The 20,053-nt window shown below is 36.8% G+C and overlaps 2 protein-coding genes across 5 annotated transcripts in view; one reads left to right on the forward strand and one right to left on the reverse strand.

Annotated features, from left to right (window-relative positions):
* The first annotated feature begins 679 nt into the window (after positions 1-679).
* Positions 680-4,199, forward strand: LOC149804762 (uncharacterized). 2 transcript variants are annotated; one of them, XM_089944091.1, is made up of 2 exons: positions 680-1,158; positions 1,829-4,199. In XM_089944091.1, exon 2 carries the CDS (start codon positions 1,854-1,856, stop codon positions 2,409-2,411), a length of 558 nt encoding a protein of 185 aa, XP_089800217.1. In that variant the 5' UTR covers positions 680-1,158; positions 1,829-1,853; the 3' UTR covers positions 2,412-4,199. The 2 variants fall into 2 exon arrangements, with proteins under 2 accessions (XP_089800217.1, XP_089800207.1); XM_089944081.1 differs by having other exon boundaries at positions 682-1,158.
* Positions 4,200-10,918: 6,719 nt separating this feature from the next.
* Positions 10,919-20,053, reverse strand: part of LOC149804763 (uncharacterized) — a 64,401-nt gene continuing 55,266 nt past the window's right edge. For all 3 annotated transcript variants that reach the window (XM_089944118.1, XM_089944104.1, XM_089944109.1), the window contains 3 exons: positions 18,999-19,457; positions 17,470-17,566; positions 10,919-15,309 (listed from right to left, as the gene is read on the reverse strand). In XM_089944118.1, the coding sequence (XP_089800244.1) occupies positions 14,902-15,309; positions 17,470-17,566; positions 18,999-19,366 (873 nt within the window). In that variant the 5' untranslated portion in view covers positions 19,367-19,457 and the 3' untranslated portion in view covers positions 10,919-14,901. The remainder of the gene's footprint in view (positions 15,310-17,469; positions 17,567-18,998; positions 19,458-20,053) is intronic.

Consider the following 20,053-nt stretch of genomic DNA (forward strand, 5'->3'; position numbering starts at 1 on the left):
ATCCAATCAGAACTGAGAAAGGGTGGGGCCATCAATGCGAACCAGAATTTAACAGTCATTTAGGCTGGGAACGAATTAGTGATTGTAAGCCATCGTACTGGTCAAGCAGAAATATACTCACTCCGGGAGCCACTCGTGATTTGGCGGAAAAAACCTTGGTACATTCAAGGACAGAAAGCTTCGTAAAGGTCAGTGAGTTATTTGCTCGATTGTTGCAGAATGTTACGGCATTGTAATTGTAATTATGTGCAGTATGTATATTTACTTACTAGAATCGTTAGTACGTAGAATTACCTTTGTATTGTTTAATTTACATGCGTACTTGAGAAATGAGCTATGATTATGTAGATTGCTCGCTCGTCAGAATTAATATTGTAATTCGCTATTTAGTTACTTCATGGTAAACTAGTGTATTTATTTATGTGATATTCTAGATTTTGCAATTGTTGAATTAAATTGTAACTTTGGAAATGGTTGCAGTGTGTAAATTTAAATAACATGGATATTTGAATATTTGTGCACACTTGTGGGAGTGTAATGTATAGAAATGCGTCGGATTGTTGTGATATTGTTGAGAATAATGAGATTAAGAATATATATATATATATATATATATATATATATATATATATATATATATATATATATATATATATATATATATATATATATATATATTGATGTGACGCAATTTAGTGAAGTCTGTATGTTAAGTAGGTCACCGCTCTTTATTGCAACGTTGTTTTCTATAAGAACGTGTGTGGTTTTCGATGTGCACGAATGCGTGACCGAAGATGTAAATAGCCTTTATCTGATGATTGATTGTTGATGTAGTGTGAGGCGAGATAGCTAACACAAATGCTAAGGTTCTTGTGGTTTTCGTAGGAAGCTTCTGGGGACAGAACTACCGGGTAGTGAAGTCCCGAGTCTCAGAGAGACAGGATAGAACAAGTCAGTAGGCCGAGAACAAGCCTAGATGCTGGAGAAAGAGAGAGAAAGAAGGGGGAGGAGAAAAGGAGACAAAAGGGGAATAGGATAGGAAGAACGTAGTACGGAGAACGCCGGAAGGAGGAAAGGAATTAGCAGAGTAGAACACAGATGAGTAGAAACCATGTACAGGGGAAAACCATCTCACACTATAATCACGTGATGAAATAGGTTGTTACATGGTCGAGAGGAAGATGAGTGGTTGAGAAATTAATATCGTTTAATTGGTATTAACTTGTTATTCTTTTGAATTTCACCTTTGTGTTCTTAACAATTTAATTGTCGGTATTGCTGACTGGGGGCTCGGAGCTTTACTTCTCTTTATCACTAATTTCACTTCCTACAAAAACGAGCCAGGGTGGGAATTCCACAGTAATTCAAATAAATATTGGGAGCATCCCACCCCAACGCATAACAGTGAGTCACATAGAACGTCACAACCTATAATCATCAAACATCAGACGATACACTGAATATATTTCGTAATCAAAGCCTATGCAGGTATAGCAAGTTCAATTGGAGTTTTGTAGATGATGATCAACGTAATTGCACGCACTTTACAAAAAAGTGATGTTCATTCTTTTTCATTGTAAACTTATAAAAATGTTGATATTTTAGAGAAATTTGTACTTTAAGATATCTGCGTCTTTACTGACTATAGCTTTAGATCTGTAAACAACCGCTAGACGGCGTGTGTCCAAAATTAATCGGAAAATTCCTTTTGTTGACATGAAAGTATAGAAAAGATAATATAGAGCCCGCGATAATACAGCGTTGGAGTATATACACCCTTTTGGCAACATATTTAATTACGTTTTTAATGTTCAAACGTTTGTTGTAGACATTGGGAAAAAGTACCCTGAAAGATGACATTGAACATTCCTGCATACTACAAATCGGTGTCCCTGAGGCTGAATAGGGTTCTGGATATAGTAGGACTTGGGGAGGATATTCGGTGGAAGAGAATCAATATGTGGATACAAACAGAGGAGATATTGTCTTGTAGGTCTCGTCATGGAGTCCATCTTTTAGGGAGTCAAGCAGAGGCGACTACGACTATCGGCTTAGTATCGGACATAGATGTAGTTAAATGTATGGATTTCACAGCTATACAGGATCTTGAAAGCTGGGTGCCTGGTATTAGTTTAGTGATTGCAGTAAGTGACGAAAACACACCGCCAGGATATGTAAAGTTACAGGGTGTTTACAAAGACCAGCCGCTGCCTATATATGATAAACGTAATGAAGTGTACAAATTAGACGGATCCAACCGATCTGTTTTCTGCAATGATAATGGTTATCTAAAAACAGTTAGTGAGGAGTATGATGGTCCTGCTAGAACAGTATCATATGGAACAATAATAACATTGGACTTGGTGCCTGCAGTACGACTGCATGCTTGGCCGGACCAGGCTTCTCGGTGATTAACAAGGAATAGGCGGCACAAATGGCCGTCACAAGAAACGACTGACCTCATTCAGTAGACGGGTGCACTACTGGTTCCAGTGGGTCATAAATTTAGCCAAGAAAAACGCCTCGAATGGCGATTGTCCATTTCATATGGGGAGAAACTTCTCGTGTGGCTATTTAATTCAACACAATACAAGTGCTATATTCTGTTGAAAATGATAAACAAAACCTTTATAAAAACCAGTTGTAGGTGATGATGTGTTGAACAGCTATCATTGCAAGACATGTATATTTCATCTGATAAAAATACACCAACGACCTTGTGGCAAACCGAAAATATACCGCTATGTGTTGAGCTGTGTTTGAGACTGTTGTACATCTGGGTTGACTGTAAGACCTGTCCCAATTACTTCATTCCAGAAGAAAACATGTTCCAGTGTAAAGTACAGCCGTGTACAGCGTCTGCTACTCGGTGTTTTACGCAATTTGCTGAGACAGGAGAGTAGATATCTGATAGGAATATCATTTGATAACATCGGACAAGAACTAAAGACGACTTGTCAGCCTCTTCTCACGGAACCTGAATCACAAAACCAGGATGTCATGTATTATATTGTCATGTATTATATGCAGTTCTCATTTAAATATCTGTTGCAGAATATTGACATGTCTAGGATGGTGGCTGCCGTTGGAACCGATGTGATTATTGAGCCCAGTGCATTAGAGAGGGCGTTTTTCTCTCAAGAACCACGACGGGAGGCAATTGCGATATTGTGGAAGTTTTATTGTACTATTATTGGTTTAAAACTGACAACCGAAAACCTTTCGAAGGCAACTACTGATCAACATGATCTTGAGTTGGCCCATGAATTTCTTCTTTTGGGATCCACCTCGGATGTTGCATCTGGAAAACTGAAGCTGGCTGCTTTTTATTTGGTGCAGAACAATCTTGATATGTCCGAGGATGTGCTTAATGAAATACAAGAAAATTACTGCAACAAAATATCAGATGATGTATTATTTCAACATCTCTTTTCTCGTCATACACTACAATCAATATTAAGTGAAAATGTTTCAACATCACAAGTAAGAATGGACTGTGTTGCCTGCGCGGTGATCTATCACTGTTCAGAGATTAACTGTACACCCAAGGCACTGATCCCAGAGATGTTCCGTTATACAGGATCAGCTCAAGCCGATCAAGATAAAAGATACATGGATAAGAACTTCTTTTGGCTCGACGCAAAAGTTTACCTCTATTTCCTGAAATTCCAATACCATCACCAGCAGAAGAAGTTACGAAAGAAGGCTTTTCTGTGCATCATGGTCCTTGTGATCCGCTATGAGCATCTCGAGTTTAAGGACACCGCTCTTAACCTTCTGGCTTACTGTCTGAAGCAGGAGGGGAGGTTGATGGATTCTTACAATGTTCTCTGCAAATCCATGAAATTGAAGCAGAAGAGACACAACGCTGCAAAATGGCAAATAGCTAGTCTGATTCATGCTGTTTTTAGATGCCTACGTGGCGGACAGTAAAGCGGAAAATGCAGTGTATACAAATGACACGAATACTCATACAGAGGATATTGATCTTTATAGCGATTTGAAAGTAGCGTTGTGCTTATTTCACTGTTGCCATCATATTTCTAAAATTATGATTTATTTTTTATTGAGTTTTGCAAAACTCTCAGATTTATCTATAGAGCTTCTATATGCAGGTATTTGTACAAAAATAAAAGGAAAGCTCTTTTTTTAAAATAAAGATTAAATATTTTTTTTTAATAAAACGTCGACTCACAATATTTCACTACGAGACTAAGATATCTGTATAGGTTAAAAATGTGAAGCAAAACAATTATTTCAATAACTGTATATCAAAACGCGTTAAAATGATAGTGTTATAACACATGACGGTACTAAATTTGAAATATCCCCGCCCCAGTTATAATGGTTAGTCATTTAAAACATTTACATGATATGCCTTTAGATCTATTTATTTTACTTTTCATGGTGCGTCTACATGAAATTATACGAAAACAAGATGAAATTGTTGAACAATAAATGTAAAAACTAGCTCGTATCAAATATTTTTTAGTTTGGAACACAAAAATGATTATTCGTGATTTGATTTGATTTTTTTTTAAATAACTGAATGACTGAATACTTAGGTCATCGATCCTTATCTCCCAGTAGGTAAATATCCTACAAGTCAAATGTATTTCACATTCTAGCACATGCTTAGAGTAAATTTTAGCGTGATACGGTTTCAATAAAGAGGGTTTACTGAAGCAGTTGAAGTACCAAAATAAAGCAAACTGTACGAATTAATTGCGGGTTACAGTTAACCGGAACACATTTGGGACATTTCACCAGCGATTGTCGAAACAAAACAACATCATAAATTGTTGTTAGTTATACGAAATAATCAAGGGATGTATTAAACACATCGTTAGGTGCTCAATAAAAGTAGTATTGGTAGTGAAAACGAAGGCGCTTTAGTTTTATCCGTCAGTAATGTTAGAGTATCTCACCATACCATATAACAGGTATCAAACGAGAGAATATTTTCTGACTAGTTGTATTTCATCGGCTTTCTTTCGAATTTGTGTACAGTCCGCTCTCTTTTTTTCAATCGGGTCACATATACTTTCTTTATCGCCTCTTTTTCGGCAGTACAGTTTCGTTTGTTTTACATTGCATTATCTTTTAAAGCCAATCATTGTAGACTGTTCACCTGATCTTACTCATGTCTCTTCCCAAACATCAACGTAATGATTTGTACAATTGGACAGTGATGTTATATTATTTAAACAAGACTATTTTACATTTTCTCACTTTTGGGACAATTTTAGAGGCTGGAGAGCAAGTGAAAACATTATCTATAATTGAAGATGTCCTTTAAGAAAATGCATGCCGTTTCTAATGAATACGAGTTTAACATCACAATGTAGCAGTGACTATGTTTTCCAGAAGTTGCTGTTTTCATGCCTGGATTTATCATCTAAGACTATGTATATAATTAACTATGTTATATTCATATTGAACTTCTAATCATGTGCTATAGAACTAAATGACCTGTACAGATTGTAATGGTGCAGATATTTTCGCAGTAAATTGTGTCGTGGTCAGCGTGACACGTACACATTAAGATTGACATATGGGCCAGGCTCACGATAAATTTCTGCCTGCGAAAGACTGGATATGCTCTGCTTGGCGCATGATTGGATTTAGTTAGGACCCGCTAAGTTAGCGGTTAGGAACAAATAGAGGACGATGTTAACGTAAGGTCAAGTAGTGAAAACTGACAATGTTGAGACAAGTCAGAGATAATTTTTGGGAAATCTTCCACCATCTTAAATGGATGTCATAAAATCAAATTTTCTAGAATAGTTATTAATAAAGGAAAGGCGGACTAGAGAGAATTATTCTGACTTTGACTGGAGTGTTAAAAAGTTTGAAATATATATATATATATATATATATATATATATATATATATATATATATATATATATATATATATACGTATTTTCTGATACTGACAACAATACACGATCTAACAATCAAGATCGAACTACAAAAATAATAAGTGTTTTAAAACAGTCTACTTAGCTGAAATACAAAGGAAATGCTTAACACTTAAAGTTTTCTTATGCGAACTTATTCTTAAGTCTAAAACGGAATTTCATTTTCTGAACAGCTGATATGCGCATGAATATCAGTTTTATTAATGAACTTTGTATAACAACAGTCACTTATTTTCACTAATATCATTCTTACTAACACGAGTTTTGCAACGAATGGGGGAGCAACATATCCATATATGTGATTTACAACTGTTGTGCATTTTTAATACTTTGCATCATGGACGATTTCACCATCTCATAATAGGAAAGTTTAAATCCGTGGCACGTCCGATACTTTTCAACTTTTCAACTGTTTCTCAAACAAATAGCTTTAACTTGATGGATTAAATTTAAGGAAACTGTTACTCATTTCTATGTGTATGTCAAATGAGGCTACATCAGAATTATTCAGAATTATTCATGCTCGTTCATTTGTAACCAAGACACATAGAGGACGAACTAGTTCCAGCTTAAATTTCCTTAAACATACCCCTCAGCTGTTGTATTAAACAGTCGCTAACTTTAACACGGAACATTATATAATAAACTTTTTAAAATAACCATTTTCTAAAATATTTTACTGTAGTTTCGAAAATATGTTTAAATAATGTCATATATATATATATATATATATATATATATATATATATATATATATATATATATATATATATATATATATATATATATATATATATATGGTGGTCCAGTGTTTAAGCGTGGCCATCACAAATGAGTCTTTAGCAAGACATTTCCGATAGCCACGTAAACAGGTAGGTAAAGAAAGTTTGTTTGAGCTGAACACATTCCCGTATTCCTTTGTATATACAATTTCACAAGCTGAAGAATCAAGACAAATGTTCACACATTCACGTTGAATGAGGTATCGGGAGAATTAAAGATTTTATGATTGTGGCAGGTCCGATTCCAATAATATTTGTGTTAGGAAAGAACGTATGCAAAAAATCTCTGCGAGTGATTGGTGGAATTGTTAACATGAACCAGCCTTTGTTGTAGGAATCAAATTAAGCACAGGTGTAATCATGCATTGATTATAATTACAACATGTGCCTCATACACATCATGGCTTAATAATACAGGTTTCAAGGTATGAGTGAAACATGTAATAATGAGAAAGCATGTAACTAGAGTGCTTATTATTTTCAAGACCTGTCTGAAATACAGTGTCACAAAATTTCTACAAATTACAAGTATTTCTTTAACTTCAAATGTCAAATAATTTTGTTTCACAGTGTATACTTGTCTTACTAAAATGCATATATCACATACTGAACTACCATTTAGTCTTTTCATTTGTCAGTAGTCATCGTTATATGTATGCGGAGGGTTATCATAAACTTCAAAGGAAATAATAATCAAATTGAGGACATTAACGACGATGTCGTAAGAAAAAAATTAGTTATAAGCAGTGTGACAAAAATAAGCGCGACTTTGATCTCAATGCTGAATTTATCATGACACTGAAACAACAACATGCTAATCATTATGTGAGCTGTAACACAGTAATGTTGTGGCAGTATTCAAATAATAATCTAAGACAGTTTACCGTAGATAGAATTAATATTAGTTTTGGTCACACAAGCGAAAATGTGATGCTGACTTGTCTTGAATGTAATCGACGTCAAGGCGCCAGTTCACAAAAGTGAATGCGGTGGTAAGTGTGTGTCTTCAGGAATTACTTGTAATCCACGCTGAGGAGCAGTTGAATCTAGTATGTAGACTGCATGTCTACCCGTGGATCTGACCACACTGGAAATGTTAGGTGTCGTCACACTCCAAATAGGATCAGTTGCTCTTTTTTTTTTAACCAACTTCAAGTTCACCAGGTTCATATCAATATCTTACATTCACATTACCTAGCACTGGTTGTTTTGAAAAGGAGTCATGTCGCTGTATTTGTATATGTTTTAGTGATCGCATTAAAAGGTTTCACAGAAACTGCACGAGTCATCTCATTATTTAACGCAGCTATTACACTTGGTAGTCTTGCAACCCATTCACGAGATCACTTGTCTTTCTCAATTATTTCCTTCGCATACTGATATCCAAACAATCGCTCAGCAATTATTCGATTAAATCGTTCAACAACTGCCTAATCGCGATGAATTGCGATGTGTCCTCGTCTGATTTTGATGTTATGTTTTATTCTCAGAAATGATATTGCACAAAACAAATTCCTTGCCAAGATCAACCTGTAGCATCTGTGGCCATCGCAAGGGTCCTCGTTGATAAATTCGTTTAAACGCAGATGCAACTTCAGTTGCTGTTTTAGTTGATAATGGTTTTGCTTCTTTATATCTACTGTCAACGTCAACGACAGTTAACGCGTATTTGTATGTGTATGAATGATATCTACGGGTTTTAATGGTATCATGTGGTAAAAACAAAATATCTGCTTGATGAACTTCATTAGGAGGGCTGACATCAAAACGTGCGTACTGAATTTCTTTGGGTGGTGGTAGATAAAATTTGCCATATTGCCTGTCGTGCTAACCAATTTTCAACAACATATCGTGTGACATTTGCTGCATCAGCAAGTTTATTGATCGCTGCTCTACCCCTCCAATATTCTCTTGGGCTATAATAAATCGATTCCATTATAATAATAATCGGTTGATTTATTACCGGCCCCTAATATTAGTTAACCTTTCGTCGCGGATTTTACAAGGAAGGTAGCAAGTTTTTCTCTGACAGATTGATTTTCTGTGGGATGTAACGAGTGAATCAACTTCACATCTGCAATATATCGTTGTTGTAAATCCTTATTTTTACACGCTATATCATGAACGTGACATGCTTAATCAATAGCATTTAATGGATACTCTCCAGGTCCTGGTTGATCTCGCTCGTCAAGTCGGGCATTAAGTCGGGTTCCAGGACCACCATAATTATATTCAGGAATATGTTTTTCTCCTCGGTATTTAGCCCATGGAACCCTGGTAATTCTTTCAGTGAAGCACCGATATCATCACCAAACACTTTGTGTCCGGAGATAAATTTATATTTTTTTGTACCACATTTCCCACATTTACCTGTAAGTGCACGCTTTTTATTGTTTGTTGTTCTTGTTTTTAATCCACCTGTGGGTGGACGCTCTGCATCGAACACAATATAAATTTCATGTTATTATATTATTTGTTACATTTGTACCATCGGTAGATGATCAGAGATGCTACGATGTGCTTAAAGATTTTAATGAAGACGCAAAATTGTTGGACGAGGACGGCAATGATAAAATTAATTTTATCATCGATATTGATGAAGCCCCATCTATGGATGACCTCCATGGATTTATTAATAATCTCGTAGTATGCGATGATGTGTTGCTGGACAAACAATCAAATCCAGCTCGGATATTTTCTCGAGGCAGACATAAAAATACTGATGTGATATATGTTACTCGGCGATATACACACATACCTAAAGTGATCAGAGATAAGTGCAATATTTTAGTTGTGTTTAATGAAGTCGATACACATACTCTGCGAATTATTCATCAGACTTTGTGTTTAGGGGATATGGATATGATTAAATTCAAAAGCTTCTTTTCACGTACGCAAGCTATCCCACGCGGATTTATCACGATAAATTTACATGATCCTCGGTCGCGATATCGTGTAGGTCTTGATAACATTTTGGGTTGTGAGAGAGTAGCAGGGAGTGTGACGACCAACAACGAGTGTCCGGGTGGGTAAACGAACACGCATACAATTTGAAAACACAAGCGACAAAGATAATGTAACAAAATGAGCTAACCGAATTAGAGAAAATCTCGGTCGGTTGGAGGCTTCGGTTTGATGTTATTGGCCTTGTATTTTAATTTTTTTTTTCGTATGAACCTTTATTTTTCAAAATAAAGACTTGCTCCAAAATTGGTCTGTTCACCCTCCCTGCTGTTTCAATTGATCACAAACACTTTTCTGCAATTATTAAATTTGATGGGTGTATTTACATTGGAAATCAGCTTTTGGATCCATATTGACCTACCATGTTAAGTTGCGAACGTTCGCTTAGTCCAACAGTTGTCCACCCCTCCTCACCTTCAGCAGAACTGTGAACTACGATAAATTTTGACCTTGCACATGATCATGATTCCGGTTCTTCTCTTCCTTCAACAAACCAGCACCTCTAAAATCCATGGTCCACCATATCTAGACCAGCATCCGGCAGTGCATACCTCCATCTTGAAGTATTCATAGTAGAATTGTAACTATTCAAAGCAAACAGACACACTTATTGACAAACGTTCTCATAGTTCTGTGCTTATCTTTGCTTGACAGGGATTGTCGATCCACCACATTTCCTGTCAGCAATAAACGAACTTCATTGACGTACCATGGCGAGCAAAGATAAACTTTGCCATGATTGAGCTTCTCTTGTCATTTTAACAAAATTCACCTTCTGATATTACTGTATGCAGGGAACCTCATTTGCATAAAATTAGGGAACTGGTGATATGGGATGGGATGGGAAGGGAGTTACTAAATCCCTATATAACTGTCTCCGTTCAATTGCAGTCAGAAAAACAGAAAGACATACACTTGTTGTTAAACTTTCTCACAGACAGTTTGCACGTGTCATCATGAGGTTTATTTTATATATATATATATATATATATATATATATATATATATATATATATATATATATATATATATATATATGTATACACACACGTGTGTCACGGGAGGGGGATGATGATGTGTGAGATCCCCGACTCCCTATTGGGGCTTTGGTTATCGTTATCTAGAGATGACTGACCACGGTGTTATCACCCGGATGGAGTAAACATTAAAATAAATTATATAATTAATTGATGGAATAATAGAGATCTTAGCAGAGACACAGAATAGAACAACACGGGGCCCCGCATGTAACATATAAGAATTTAATGAGTTACATTAACAAAATAAAAATGAACATGACTTTTGAATGATACACGTTCTCATAGAAATTGATGATGATAGTTTACTATATCGAGAATTTAAATATAAGGGATGTGCATGCATGTATTAGAACTCATTAATAATAATAATAATAATACTAATAATAATAATAATGTAGCATAATTATTATAGAACAAAGCGTGTATGGAATATTTAGATGTGAGTGCGGAAGCTGACCTGTTAACTTATTCGCAATTATTCTGGTGAAAGGTCAGTTAGAGTGAATTTTTCCTGAGATTAGACTTAGAAGGCATGAATATACGTCACTTCTAATTTGACTGCTCCGGTGGCGTAGTGGTTAGAGCGTCCGCCTCGGATGCGGGAGGTCGTGGGTTCGACCCCCGGCCGAGTCATACCAGGGCCTTACAAAAATGGTACTAACAGCTGCCTCGCTTGGCGCTCAGCATTAAGAGGTTAGTGTTAGGTCGGCCTGGTGTCAGGATAATGTAACTCGGCGGGAGATCATGCTACATGTCTGCGGCATGATGCCGCAGTGCTAGACATCACTATAAACTGTCACACTGCAGAGACTGAAAAACTGTTAAAGCTACGTTAAAAATCCAAATCACACACACACACACACACACACACACACATACACACATACTTCTAATTTCACAGGAAGCTTTTCAGGTTTGTGTTAAAGTCGACATCCAAGGATCGGAGACGAGGGAAGAGACATAGCTAGCACGTGATAGACGTTTATAGTAACGTCAGCAGTTTGTGTGGAGGTGCAGTGCTAGAAAGAGCTCGTGATAGAAAGCACCGGAAGTAACGAAGGAGCAGATCCGGAAGTGCCAGGAGAGGACGTTGCCAAGGGCACCAGAAGTACCAAGGAGAAACAAGAGGTGGACATTAATTTACAGATGAGTAATAGAGAAAACACTGAAAGAAACACTCTCACTTCAGACTTTTAAGTTCATAGAATGGGATAATAACTGGCAACTGTTAATAGGTCATTGATTGTATTGGTTCGGATTAAGAAATTTGGCGATGAACTTATTGAATACATTTGCTGTATTTTATTAAATTGTTATACTTTTCAGCTTGTGTTATTTATATACTTAGATTGTCGGCATTGCTTACTGGGGACTCGGAGCCATTTAAATTTTAATTGTCCACCTTTCTCTGGTAGTAGAAATAATACAGTTGAAAGCATGTGACAAAAGTGGGTGGCATCGTCCGGGACTTGAAATAGACATAAATACCACTTTACTCGCAAAGAATTATTATTAGGAAGTACTACTGTAAAATTTTAAGAGAGAGAGAGAGAGAGTTTCTATTCTGTGCATGTCGTATTTTCACATTTGCATGCTTGTTGGCTTTCATTTACTTGCAGTAGTAGTGAAGCAAATGTCGGGCGAGATATCTTACCTAAGGCAAGAAGGTTTGTTGGAAACTGGTAAATATTGAATTGGCAAGAATTTATAGCATATGTTAGCTCTTTAGTAAGTCGAAGCAAGGTATCACTTATTGATAACAATATTTTACCATGGCGACGGAAAGACAGATGATAAAGGAATATCGTGCCGTTGGCATGGAAGACTTAGGTTACGAGGGGGACCGACTCGCAGCGTTCATTGAAAAATGAATTAAAGAATGGAAGACAGAGAAAGAAGCAAAACGAAGGGTGGTCGTAAAAGAAAAGGAAGCAGAGAGAGAAACAACAAAAGGGCTGGCCAGAATAGAAGCTGCTGCTAAGGAAAGAGAGCTCGCTCACGTTCTCGAGATGGAAAGATTACGAGCAGATGCAAGAACAGCAGATAGAGATGACACCAGTTCGAATTCTGGAGGAAATGGACGACCGATTGCTGACCAATGTATTATCCAAATAAACACGCAGCGATTTACTGAAAAAGAAGACTCGACTGATGATTTCCCCGTTCAATTCGAGAAACTCGCGTGCGTACATAAGATTCCTGAACAACATTGGGCAATCAACGTTTCGGCCTTTCTGCAAGGTGCAGCTAGGGAAGTTTATCACAACTTCGCAGTAGACCAGGTAAATGATTGCAAATCATTAAAGAAGGCCCTTCCTTGCCATTATCGGCTGACCACCGAAACATACCGGAAACTCTATAGAGAGTCAACGAAAAAGCCAACGAAGACACATTCTCAATTTCACATACGAGTTAGCGGGTTATTTGAGAAGTGAATGAAAATGACAGAGGTCGACTGGTCATACGAAGGTTTACGTGATGCGATTCTCAAGGAACACGTTCTGAGTACATACAGGCGAGAGTTGACAGTTTTCCTGGCAGAGAGACAGAGACAGAGACTCTCGAAGAGATTGCCGAAATGGCGGAAAGATATGAAAACGCACACTCAAAGACTGGGGTCTCTGGGGATACGGACAGACACCGCCCCACCGAGTCGCGCCGTGTGGTTTAGGGAGAGCCAGCTGTACGTAACCGTCATGGGGACGGGAAGGTCGGAAGTGTATCTACGGGTAAGGATTCCTCCCGGACAAGCTTCATACCACGGAAAAGGGCTCTGCAGGGCGGCAAGAGCCGCCGACGTGCTATAACTGCAAGCGCCCAGGGCATTTTGCAAGGACTCTCTCAAGGGCAGGCAGACCCAGGTGAATGCTGTTGCCAGGGAGACACGTGCGACCAGGCGATTTGTAAACCAGTAAACCTCGCATCCGCCACCGTCAATGGGGAAGACGCCACCATCTTGTACGACACTGGATGTGTAGTTAACCCGCCTTTGTCGACAAGATGTACCTGAAACCAAAGGACATTACAAGGTAGGTAATTGAGGTCCTGTACGCCAATAGCACGCGTGACTCGTTACCAGTTGCCCTCGTTGATCTCGATTCACCGTATGTAAAACGGAAAATCAAAGCCGCGTGCTTGTCCAGTATTAAAGAAGAGATGGAGTTATGGAGTGGTCCCAAAGTTGGTGAAATTCGTTGCACCATTTATGTATGCACTTCCTAAGCCACTTGTCCCTGACACGTGGGTGAAATTTTTTAAAATACTGGTGAGCAAGTGGTATTAAGAAAACGCGGTATTTAATTAGAATGGTAGAAAATGACGCCTATTGATCTGTCGCCAGGCTAAGAAAGCTCACACAAACAGGTCGGAAACAAATTATGTCATAAGGAATTTTCACACCCCTGATGAGTACCTTCAATGATGCAACTAAAAGATCTTGCTTTTTGTTATATAAAACACTTTGACAAAACTTAGCATATATGTATATCTTGACAGTGTCTGCTAAATGTTCAGTGATGTACTGTCCCTGAGATGATGTTCGAGGTCAAAGGCCATGACAAAGGATTTGTTTTACTGAACTTGCGGGTATTTTGCAGACATGCCAGCTGAGATATATTTTATTTCACTTACCAAATTTAGTAAGCTGATATGTCTCAAGAATGTCTGGAATGATTTCAGATCACAACAGTTAAAAATAATACGACAAAAGAAAAAGGCTTATCTTGGATTCCTGGAAATTCTTTTCGGTTAGTAGAGAGTTAATCACTTAAAGGGACTTATGTTCCTGGCTCAGACCATATACAAACATTTTATAGTCACTGTAATCGATTTAGACTTTTTAAAATCAACAAATCGGGGCCCCGAGTGGCCGAGTGGTCTAAAGCGCTTTCCGTTACGGATCACTGCCATCTCACCTCTGTCTGCGTAGGTTCGAGTCTCGGATTCGGCCAATATTGGTATGTGAGAAAGCTTGCCAGTAGCTTCTCGAGGGTCGGTGGTTCTTTCTGGGAATTTCCCGGGTTCTTCCTCCACCGTTAATACTGGCCGCCATGTATAGCCTATCGTGTACTGAAAAAAAAATGGCGTTAACCCTACAACAACAACAAAATCAACAGATCAGATCGATTGAAGATGTGTACTTTTGTCAGTATCTCATGGATGATTTTCTTGTCATTATTCTTTGTCAGAGTATCAATTAATGGCATGATCACGCTGATTCTCAATACGTTTCAAAGTCTCAGACACGTCTTTTTTTTCTGACTGAATTGCTGTTATAGGAGAGAATACTTTGGGTATTTCCGGTGGCTCAGGAGTGATGTTATCATGTAAATTGCTATCTGTGTCTGCCTTTTCTTCGTTTGTATCGGTCGAGAATGACATTTCATGGAATTCGTCTTTCCTGAGACTTGCTTTGTGGTCATAAACTGTGATTCCACTTAGATTTGTTTTGTGCGGAACATTTCTTTCGAATATAGCTGAATTGTTATTTTCATGTGTTGGTTTTGAAGTTGCGCCACTTTCTAAGTCACGTAAAGACTTGGAGTTATTTATGTTCTCTTCTCTTACATCGTTTGCATAAATTTCATTTTCCGCATGAACCTGATGAAAATAAATACAGTATATATATATATATATATATATATATATATATATATATATATATATATATATATATATATATATAGATAGATAGATAGATAGATAGATAGATAGATATTCTGGAAAAAATTTATTTTGATTGTAAATAAAAACATGTAAATTAAAGCTGCAGTATTCCTAGAACAAGAACCTGAGACGGAAGGACAAAAACGTCGTTTCCCAGACTGCTGCAGCCTTTCTTCTCTTCAAACCATCAGTGTCTGAAAAGTGACTCTATAACACATATCAACCGGATCAAACTCTTAAGTCTGTCAGACTGTCCCAAAGTTCCAATAAAAGATAGCGTTTTAAGCTTAGTATGCTTTCGGATTGCACATAGCAGCACTTACTGCTTTCCTCTAAAGCGAAACCAACAACTCCAAGAGGTCTTAGACGCATATTTGGGTCATGAGCACGGATATCAGTGCCCGTCTGGTTACAATACGTGGTAATAACTTGAAGACATATTCTGCTTTATAGTATCACTGTAATTAACATGAGGAGGAAGTGTACAAAGGCCGTACCTACAATAGAAGGCGATCGTTCATTCAGTTTATATATTATGGTAGCTTTAAACAGACTATATCCTATAAACAAACTGTCGTTGTTGTTGGAAGAAAGTGTTTTTCGTCTACGCGGCAGAGATAAATTTGGGGTCAATTCCAATATACAATAGTCGAAAATACAATGAATAAGTTCGTCCAAATTTCAGCCTCATCTAAGAGTGACCAATCCAGCGTCAGAAGCTAGACTTAACATTTTGAGAAATAGTGATGAAATTGGTGCCGTCCGCCAGCATACACAAGACATGTGATTGGATTTGGACTATGGGTGCCCGCAACACACACATATATATATATATATATATATATATATATATATATATATATATATATATATATATATATATATATGACAGTTTAATCATGGAAATGAAGCTGAAAATATGTCAAGATTTTGTTCAAAACGTTAGTAAATATTTGCTTTAGTTTCAGACTGCTTACGCACGGAACTTCGCAGCTAACTCTCCCGGCCGTAACTGACTGAACCCCCTCAGCAAAATATTATGCGGACGCCCATGATTGGGACCAACAATTAACATCATAAAGATTGACAGATAAAATCGTATCAAATCATTCAATGCAAACCAACTAATCCTGCCAGTGTTTTCACGATCGTAATGAGACAACTCTTATGTACTGACTTGCTTTATCAGAGTATTGATTTTTAAATATGTCAGGATTGTCCATGGGTAATATGAAAATATTACTTAGTCCAGCAAACTGCATGCTAAAAATGTGAACATCTTTTTTTAAATCTTCTCAAAACTATTCTAGCCCCAGACAAACGGAGAATTAATGGGTTTTTTTTAAGTCTAGTGTGAGTGTTTTACAGAACACGAGTAGGTTGTTTAGTGCCGAGGAAACTCAAATAATATGCCTTGCATAAGGACATACCAAAAGAGCCGAGTCAGGCTGAAAATGATGATGACCCCCCACCCCCACCCAGCCCCAAATCTCATCTTCAAAAGAGCTAAAATGCATCCATATACTGTATGCAAGTGAATATATCTAAAAAGGTCAGATCTGCATAAAGACATAAAACCAAATATTTTGTTTTATCCATTCGTTTATTATTTTTCTTCGCAGCTTGATCTATTTTGAAAGCCATAGGGATACTCACACCAACGGAAAATTACGGTAAGGAGAATTAAAATCTAGTTTAATCATTTGCATATAACGAAAACTAACGCTGATATTGATTTTTGTTGTGTTCTTTTGAAGTAATTATCCTGAATTGATTAATTGGATGCTAAATGAATAAAGGTCAGTACCACTGATTAAACAAACAAGGTAGTTTATATCTGAGGAGGTATTAAATGGACAAAGTTTAATTTATAAATTTCTTGCTGGCAAGTTTTTCTTGTTAATTATTTTCAAAGTACGCTGAATCGTACACGGACGGATGAACAAATGTGCCTAGACATATAAGGACGGATGGACAAACGAAGGAGCCAACAGAGAGAGAGAGAGAGAGAGAGAGAGAGAGAGAGAGAGAGAGAGAGAATGCAATTATAGTTGCATTTTAATGATATACATATTATTTATCAGTCATACTGACCAGTTCTGTGGTTGACGTCGTGGAATCTGTGGATATATGGTGCGTGGGTTGAAACGCATTTGTATACTGTCCGCAAATGTCTTTCTTACGGCAGATGCTGCAATGTTTAATTTTAAAATTAACATGTTGCTCTGTCAATACAAACTATATCAATTCTACATAATGAAAATATTATGATTTGCAAAGTGTTTTCAGAGGAATAGTAACGATTGCAATAATGGACGTAAATGTCCCTTTGGAAAACTTGTATCGATGTGGTTGATATTGCTTTATTTTATGATGGAAATGCTCCGTTATTTACTTTTTCATGGGGAAAAAAAACAGGAAGACGATTTAATACTTTGAAAGTTTTAGTCAACGGTTTAGCATGTGCAAATACACGTGTGACAGCACGCAATTACTGCAACATTTACTTAACACTCATAGAGATTTATCAATGTGCATTTGTGCAGAATCCCGGGTTGGGGGAGGATCATATTAGTATAGTTTTGGATAGAGTATCCAACGATCGTCAGTAATTACCAAAAGAATGTGTATTTCTAATTTAAGTTTGTAAATGAAAAAGACTGACAAGGTAATATATATATATATATATATATATATATATATATATATATATATATATATATATATATATATATATATATATATATAGAGAGAGAGAGAGAGAGAGAGAGAGAGAGAGAGAGAGAGAGAGAGAGAGAGAAGTCATATAGTCTATTACACACAGGCGTAATTTAATGCAGGTTGAAAATGAAAATTAAACATTATTTTATAAAGTTGTTCTTTTTAAAAGGTATCACTGTAATTTTACAAGTATTGATGGTAAAAATAATTATCAATATGATAATAGTCTTATTAACAGAGTATTTATTTGCAAAACAAACTCTGTTATTGCTACTTAATTTCTGAAATGATTGCAGCCATAAACTTGAATCGAGCAACTGTGCTGGGTTGCTATCTTTCCCTTTATCCCTTCTCTTCCCCTCCCCTCACCATACTTACTCTCCACCCGAAGACTGTCAATTATCGGTCTTGTTTTAATGTAGTATCCGTTACATATATCATACGCTTTCCTGCTTGAATTACATATAAGAATTTTAGTAAGTAAATATGTGAAAATGTCAATGTGATTGAAGTGTCCGTCCAGCTGACACGTAAAAATAAACCTCCCAGGGACACTAGAGTTGGGGACCAAAGATGATGCCCTTCTTGCAGACTGCTACCGCAGGGGCGTCATATCACAACACAATTTTGTGAATTTCAGCACTGCAATTTAATTAATAGATGTGGTAACAGACGGACAGGTGATATTGCAATATCCCCGACGCTTTGACTTAAAACATCGGGGACACAAATTATCATGTGTTTGTTTTTAGTATTGGTCATTAAGAAAGCGTCCGTCACCCTGTCTCTACCTGTACATTGTTTTTTCCTTCAGTCTCAGTCTTTTTCCCTGTGTCAGCTTGAGTGTCTAGCTTTTGTCTTTTTTTTTACATGTTTGTCAATAAGATTTCTGCTGTATTTACATTATAAATGCTGCCAGGCATACAATGAAAATGACAATGGTGGCTACGATGATGATGATGATCCAAATATCGAAACTAGCTGAATGAGGAATTGATGATATGGTGGATGGTGATGGATGGAGCGGAGGAATTGTTGATGTATTGGTTGGCGATGGACGGATAGTTTTGTTGAAGGTTGAGCTTGTTTTCGCAATAGTGGTGGTTGGCGCTACAGTTGTATCTGGAACACCACAGTAGCTGGCAATCCAATATGCCTCTTGAACTGTCAGTCCAATTTCCAAGGTGATATTCCAGAAGAAAGCGTGGACAGACCTAGGCGGGCATGGAGGTGGGAAGAAACTTGCGATACTTTCACACGGACAGGTCATCCTGAACCGTGAGCAGCTTGCCTGCACTTAGAAACAGAGTTGTCGTTACTGTGCACCACAATACATCACGTGATAATTTTGTTTTGTCGTTCTGAAATGAAAAGAAACTGATTATCAGCTCTTCACTGTCACAAAGTCTTCTTACACTGTAATAATAAATTAAATAGCAACCAACGAAACAATTCAAAACGGGAAAAACATAAAATATAGCATAATTAGAACATAATCTCGATTTCCTTATCGTCCCGCAAGGGTTAAAACAAAGTCCTTTATACTGTAGTGTTTTTTTTATATATAAAAAATTAAGTCGTAAGCACATCAATCATTTTATAAGTCCTAGTTTAAATATTTCTCCAAATTGTTTTAATACATTGAGAAGAAACATATTTAGAAAATATTTCATCCACTTTTAATGCGTTTGTAATTTTTTATTGTTATATAATACTAATTTTTGAATATAATGTGTCATGTATTGTTTAAATTTAGAATTTTATGACTGATTTTTGTAGAATGAGTTTGCTACCAACTTCATGCTTCCTAATAATTATATTAGAAGTAAAATAACTTTTAAATCACAGAAAGTAATATTTTGAATTTTTAAAAAAATAAACATTCGATAAAATGCTTTGATTGCAAATAACTTCGGTATTAGTTTCTAACATTTAATTCTAAAGCATTTTTGGATTA

The sequence above is a fragment of the Sinohyriopsis cumingii genome, chromosome 2, assembly GCF_028554795.1.
Source record: "Sinohyriopsis cumingii isolate HCF-2022 chromosome 2, ASM2855479v2, whole genome shotgun sequence".
In the NCBI taxonomy this organism is placed as follows: domain Eukaryota; kingdom Metazoa; phylum Mollusca; class Bivalvia; order Unionida; family Unionidae; genus Sinohyriopsis; species Sinohyriopsis cumingii.

What these genes read in the sequence shown, in the direction of transcription:
- LOC149804762 (XM_089944081.1), top strand. Translation starts at nt 3,001, where the DNA reads ATGTATTATATTGTCATGTATTATATGCAGTTCTCATTTAAATATCTG.